Below are 6,934 nucleotides of genomic sequence, written 5' to 3' on the forward strand. Positions count from 1 at the left end.
TTCAGAACAAGGTGGGAGTCGGAGTATATGTTCACGGAGGTAGCTGGAAAACCTGTGTGTCTTCTGTGTGGAGAAAGTGTGGCGGTACTGAAAGAGTATAATCTGAGACGACATTATGAAAGAAACACGCGGACAAAAACAAGAATATGGACATGGAACAAAGGCTACAAAAGGCAGAGGAATTAAAACGAGCGCAATCATCGACAGGCTCTGTTCAAAAAAGCCAAATCACAAGGCCAGGCTGCTGTCAAGGCCAGTTTTATTTTGGCAGAAGAGATCGCTAAATCAGCCCGGCCATTTACGGAGGGGGATTTCATCAAAAACTGCATGATTAAAGTTGTGACGAAGTTTGCCCGAAAAAAAGGCAACTCTTTTTAAATGTGAGTCTGAGCAGAAACACCATTGCCGAGAGAGTAGACCAGTTGTCCATCAATCTAAAAGAGCAGCTTGTGAAAAAGGGAAAGATTTCATTGCATATTCCTTGGCTGTGGATGAGAGCACCGACATTTCTGACATTGCCCAGTTGTCAATTTTCATCCGCGGAGTGGACTCCAGCCTAAGCGTGACAGAGGAGTTTTTGGCTTTACGTCCTATGCATGGCACAACTACGGGGCATGATTTGTATGAAGAGGTGTCAAGATGTGTAAATGAGATGGAGCTGCCTTGGGAAAACTCGTGGGTTTGACAACGACGGAGCACCTGCGATGTGTGGACACAGGAGCGGACTGGTGGCGAGATACGGGAAAAGATGCAAGAGGAAAACGCGACAGGTGAGCTGACAGCTTATCATTGTATCATACACCAGGAAGCGTTGTGCGGTAAAGCCTTGAAAATGGAGCATGTAATGAGCAAAAATATAGGCTACTGATGGTGCCTTGAATACCGGTTTCTTTCATTTAATGTTCATGTTATGGGGATTTTTATATAAAGGAAATTTGTCTTTTGTGTCTGTTGAAAATTAAAGATTACTGACAGAGCCATAAGAAAATATTGCTTTATTTATCTGATCATATTGGAATATATTTGTTAGGTTTTCAGTAGGTTCAATTAGGTTCACTAGACTATATGCGTCATTTAAAAWTTTTTCAATGAACATTCGAACAGTCCGGCCCTCGGCTTGTAGCTAAATTTTTTATTTGGCCCTCCGTCCATTTGACTTTGACACCCCTGCTTTAGAGTGTAACGCTGATCATTATTTAAATAGGGATTCAGGTTGCCGTTTATTTACCATGATCTGGCCAAACGGTCCCATCTTCATGATGTTCTGAAACTGCTCGTACATGTCTCTAAGAGTGAACTGACCTATGGCACAAATGGTGATTAGAAGATGCTTATAAACAATGTGACCCAACAACCATACCACATGACAATGTGTAACTGTTATGGACTGCAGAGCATAAGCATACCCTATGTCAGTTATAAAATGTATTACATGTCAGCTGATCTCATTCTCACCATGTTTCAGCTTGTCAATCAACTCCTCGTTGTCATCCAGCTTGAGTTCGTTGACTTTGTCTATCAAACCTTCAATGTCTCCCATGCCTGAGGACAAAAATACACAACTCAAGACGTTGTACAAAACAGGTAAAGAAACGACATGCCATGATGACACCTTACTCAAAAGGGTTCACAGCTTACCCAGTAGCTTGCTGATGAAGGGTTGGGTCTTAAATGGCTCCAAGTCATCAATGTGTTCACCAGTACCAATGAAAATGATGGGACTCTTAGTAGCAGCCACTCTATAAAAGGCAACATGAGCACGAAATGTACGACTTAGCATTGAGTATATGAATTCTGCAGTAGTAAAGGAAACTCAGTTCACCATAACGTGGATAAATTGTTTAAGCAAAGATCACTATTTACGTACGCACTGAGAGCACCACCACCTTTGGCGTGGCCATCTAGCTTTGTCACTATAACTGAGGCAACTTCTACTTTGTCTTTGAAGGCTTTAGCCTGTGCTTCGCAAGCTTGACCAATGGAGGCATCCATCACGTACACAATGTTTTCGGGTTGCTGGAGGAAAGAGATGCATGCTTGGGGTGAAACCATGCATTAGTACATTTTCTTTGGAGCATTACATTTTATAATGACAACACAAAAGCTTAGGCTGGCAGAGAAAACAAAATGTCCCCAGAGATTAAGTTCTGCATTAGTTTACTGTATTGATGACATTGAAGGGCTCTGGATAGTTAGCAGATTGTTACCTACCACTGCATTGGAAACCTGCAACATCTCCTCAAAAAGGGAATCTTCTTGCTTGTGTCGACCACTGGTATCAACAATAATTATTTCAAAGCTCTCATTCTTAAACTTTTCCACACCTTCCGCAGCTATGACGACAGGGTCCATCTCTGTGTAACTGGATATAACAAAGTTAGTGTACTGTATATGCAAGCATTAGCATGAAAATCTAATATCACAACATAAAAAATGACTTGATGGATCACACACAGCTGAAAAGCAACCAAATGCAAAGCATGTCATACCTTCCATAGAATGGAATTCTGGCTTTTGTTGCATTTTGCTTCAACTGATCAAAGGCACCTGCACACACACAAAGGCTGTAGACTTAGTTGCTATTGCTCATTTCTTTCCAGATGGACTATCAAACAGATAGATTAAGATAATGAAACTTCACCAGCTCTAAAAGTGTCAGCGCATATCAAACAGGTTTTCCACCCTTTTCTTTGGTAGTAGTACGCCAGCTGTGAAATCGGTTTTCAATACATTAGTGAAATTATCAAAAGGTATAATATATTTTGGACAAATGGCCAACTGAATTACCTTATCTTTAGGCTGATATCCAGGAATGGCTCACCTTGGAACATGTTGTGGTTTTCCCACTGCCCTGAAGACCCACAAACATGATAACATTGTTCTTTCCCTTTGTGGGTGTCCAAGCCTTGACACCTGGATCCACCAGCTGAGAGACAAGAGCAAAATCTTAGACCAATAAACAAACACTCCCACCCAATCCCAACAAATGTGACTAACACATAAGCATTGCATCTTTGTCAAATATGTGAAGTGAGAATGTAGGGGTGCGTCTAAGCTTCATAAAATAAAATAAAAGTGTAAACAAGCCATCTGATCTGTGACCCATATGAAACAAACTGATAGTATCTATATCCAAGAGTAGGCCTTCCCTAACTAAGGATCTATAGCTAAGTGATCAAAACGTTAAAATACAGCTATTTGGGTACTTTGTTGAATTAAGCTAATTGTTTGAGGAGGAATGACTGGTTTGACTGTACAGTAAATAGCCAAAACCGATTACTTATGTTATAGTTGACTCATTCAAAACACCTCAGAATAGCAATAGACCACATGACTTGAAAACCACCACTATGGAAATATCCATGAAGTCCCACCAACAGCCGTCAGTCAGACATCTACCCAAGTTTTCTATCAAACCTTAACTCATTCAGTTACTTCACACTGGACCATCATTGAACCAATAATGTACAGAGTTATTCTAAGTTTCACACAACACTAAATGACAAACATTGAATTAATAATTGTCCAAATGAGACAGACCTTGACCAGTTCCTTGAACACAGAATGCTGGATCATTCGCCTCTTGTTCAGCCCAGAGGCCATCTCCTCAAGGTCAATGGCTGACCTGTGGTCAGAAGAATTACATTAGCGGGAAACATTTTGAATCTAAGTTTTTAAAAACACAGAATTCAGCTTTATCTACTACATAAGTGTGTGCCTGAATATTGTTACTCACTTGACATTTTCTCTGAGCTGCTTCACCAATTTGATGTTGACATCAGCTTCTAGGAGGGCAGCACATACTTCTTTCAGCATTGCATTTAATACCTAGAGAAAAATAACAATCTATGAGGAATACATACGGTCTGGCGTGGGTGAAACCTGTCTTTAAAAAATAATAATAATCAATTGCCAAAAGTTTAACCAAAAAAACAAGATTTCTGATATGATATACCTCCTCATTGATGATGGTGGCATTGCTCAGTGATCGCAACGCCGAGGTTATTTTTCTTCCCAAGTCGGCTAACACCATATTGGCAGTTCTTGTGTAACCTGGAAAAAATATTTGGAATAGCAAGCTTGTTCTGTCATACTGCCAACTACTACAACCACTGGATAATAATGTTTTCGGGGAAAGGGCCTTACAAATTCAGTTGAGAAATACGGCCTCAATACTGAGGGTGAACCCCCTTGTCTCCACACCTTTCTTTCACTGCCTCTTGTGATCAAACGTCCGTGGTTGACTTCCTAAACTGAGCAGAGAACGAAAACAATGTGTGACAAACTAACTCCGTTACCTAGCTAACGTTAGTAAACAGATGGCTAAGACAGTATGGCAGGATCTTAAGTCACACAATTAACTACCAAAATACAACACTTGCAAGTAGACATTTATTGAGCGATAGCATTGACACCGCTTGTAAAGCTAGTTAAATTGCTAGTTAACTAGCTAACGTTCGCATCGACAACTGCGGTGATGAGGCAGGGATTCGCCGTGCATGTGGATCCCGACAGCATTTTAATTTCATTCGATATATAGCATTTAAACATTTACAAAACAGTAGTTGACAACTACATTATAATTCTTATAAAGATCGTTACATCAGGTTTACTAACTGGCTTGAGATAACTAAGCCGAAAAAAAATCAAATAAATGAGCGTCATCTACAATCTAAATTCCAAAATAACAACGTTCCTATCTACTTCCGGGTTCATGTTTACATCTTTGTGACCCCTGGATTTTAAAGTAGTGTAAATGTTTTAAAAAATCCCTACGTGGAGTGAACTGTTGTTTAATTCAACACGCATTCATTTCCTTTGTCAATTTTTTTTTTTTTTTTTATTCTGTATTTTCTACAATAAGTTACATGAACTAAATAACATATGAAAACCCACTAAATTTTCACAAATAATAATAGTTAGAAAATTCTCGTACCTCTTCAAATACGTATCTGTAATTATCGACACATGCGTTACGAAAATGTAAGCGTGAGCAACTATTTAGTCATGAGCAATTGTATGTGGGAAATTATTTGTTGAATAACTTTTTAGACGATTTTTTTTTTAAATGAAATCCTACAATTACTCTCCACAGTTAATTCCAAGGACCTGCCGAAGTTGATTGACTGGATGCAAAAATTGGTATTTAAGGGCTGGTTGGAGGCGCTATAGAAGGACGAATGGAATTGCATTCAGCATTTCTCAAAGTCGATCCTCGGGACCCCAAGAGGTGCATGTTTTGTTTTTTTCCCCTAACAATATACAGCTGATAAAAATGATTAGAGGCTGATGATTAGTTTATTATTTGAATCAGCTGTATAGTGCTAGGGCAAAAAAACAAAAAGTACACCCCTTGGGGTCTTGAGGACAGGTTTGGGAAATCATGGTAAATGGAACGAAGTCAAACATGGTTTCCATATGTTTGGAACCGTTCCATTGATTCCATTCCAGCCATTACAATGAGCCTGTCCTCCTATAACTCCTCCCATCAGCCTCCTCTGATTTAACCCCAACATTAGATAGATTATTGAGTCTAGCTCTCGAGAACCCAAGGGGGCATTTAGTCATCCCTTGGGTTCTCAATCACTGGTGTACAACACACCCCGCAAGGCGGTCCCCCTCCCCAGATAGCATATGAACAGGTCATAAGCCATGGCAAAAAAAAAAATGAATAGCAGGAAATTTGCTTTAAAAATGCTAAATTATCTCAGCCTCATTGTAAAATGTGTAGAATAGTATGAGATTAGCTATAAAACTGCCCATTTCTCTCAAATAAATACAAAACAGAATTACCTTATTTACACAAGTCTTCAGACCCTTTGCTATGTGACTGCAATTGAGCTCAGGTGCATCCTGTTTCCATTTATCATCTTTGAGATGTTGCTACGGTTTGATTGGAGTCCACCTGTGATACATTCAATTGATTGGACATGATTTGGAAAAGCACACACCTGTCTATATAAGGTCCCACAGTTAACAGTGCATGTCAGAGCAAAAACCAAGCCATGAGGTCAAAGGAATTGGCTGTAGAGCGCCGAGACAGAGCTCTGGGGGAAGGGTACCAAAACATTTTGGCAGCGTTGAACGTCCCCAAGAACACAGTGGCCTGCATTTTTCTTAAATGGAAGTTTGGAACCACCAAGACTCTTACTAGAACTGGCTGCCCAGCCAAATTGAGCAATCGGGGGAGAAGGGCCTTGGTCAGTGAGGTGACCAAGAACCGTATTGTCACTCTGACAGAGCTCTAGAGTTCCTCTGTGGAGCTGGGAGAATCTTCCAGAAGGACAACCATCTCTGAAACACTCCACCAATTAGGCCTTTATGGTAGAGTGGTCAGACAGAAGCCACTCCTCAGTAAAAGGCACAAGACAGCCCACTCTCAGACCATGAGAAACAAAATTCTCTGGTCTGATGAAAACAAGTTTGAACTCTTTGACCTGAATGCAAAGCTTCCCTTCTGGAAGAAACCTGGCAGCAACATGCTGTGGGGATGGTTTTCAGCAGCAGGGACTATGAAACTAGTCAGGCTTGAGGGAAAGAAACTGAGCAAAGTACAGATCCTTGATGAAAAGCTGTTCCAGCGTGCTCAGGACCTCAGATTGTGGTAAAGGTTCACCTTCCAACAGGACAATGACCCTAAGCACACAGCCACGGCAACGCAGTCTCAGAATGTCCTTGAGTGGCCCAGCCAGAACCCGGAACCCAATCGCACATCTCTGGAGAGACCTGAAAATAGCTGTGCAGCGACAGAGCTTGATCCTCTGCAGAGAAGAATGGGAGAAACCCCCCTTATACAGGTGTGCCAAGCTTGTAGCTTCATACCCATATGAAGCTGTAATGTAATTGCTGCCAAAGGTGCTTCAACAAAGTACTGAGTAAAGGGTCTGAATACTTACTGTATGTAAATGTGATATTTCAGTTATTTTAAACACAT

At 40.6% G+C, this 6,934-nt stretch overlaps 1 protein-coding gene across 13 annotated transcripts in view; it reads right to left on the reverse strand.

Moving 5' to 3' along the window:
* LOC111968506 (signal recognition particle subunit SRP54) overlaps positions 1-5,206 on the reverse strand; it is a 15,594-nt gene extending 10,388 nt beyond the window's left edge. For 2 of the 13 annotated variants that reach the window (XR_002877895.2, XM_023994117.2), the window contains exons 1-12: positions 4,147-4,706; positions 3,956-4,053; positions 3,737-3,828; positions 3,541-3,625; positions 2,822-2,926; positions 2,642-2,708; positions 2,490-2,547; positions 2,212-2,362; positions 1,868-2,016; positions 1,639-1,739; positions 1,456-1,542; positions 1,229-1,302 (exon numbers count right to left, since the gene is read on the reverse strand). Coding sequence is in view for 12 of the 13 variants with exons in the window: in XM_023994117.2 (XP_023849885.1) it covers positions 1,229-1,302; positions 1,456-1,542; positions 1,639-1,739; positions 1,868-2,016; positions 2,212-2,362; positions 2,490-2,547; positions 2,642-2,708; positions 2,822-2,926; positions 3,541-3,625; positions 3,737-3,828; positions 3,956-4,033 (1,047 nt within the window). In the remaining variant the exon portion in view is untranslated. Of the gene's footprint in view, positions 1-1,228; positions 1,303-1,455; positions 1,543-1,638; positions 1,740-1,867; positions 2,017-2,211; positions 2,363-2,489; positions 2,548-2,641; positions 2,709-2,821; positions 2,927-3,540; positions 3,626-3,736; positions 3,829-3,955; positions 4,054-4,146; positions 4,709-4,936 lie in introns of those variants that run through there. The other 11 variants (XM_023994129.2, XM_023994123.2, XM_023994128.2 and 8 more) reach the window with 11 other exon arrangements.
* Between the last annotated feature and the right edge of the window lie 1,728 nt (positions 5,207-6,934).

Source organism: Salvelinus sp. IW2-2015, linkage group LG9 (genome assembly GCF_002910315.2).
Source record: "Salvelinus sp. IW2-2015 linkage group LG9, ASM291031v2, whole genome shotgun sequence".
NCBI classification, from domain to species: domain Eukaryota; kingdom Metazoa; phylum Chordata; class Actinopteri; order Salmoniformes; family Salmonidae; genus Salvelinus; species Salvelinus sp. IW2-2015.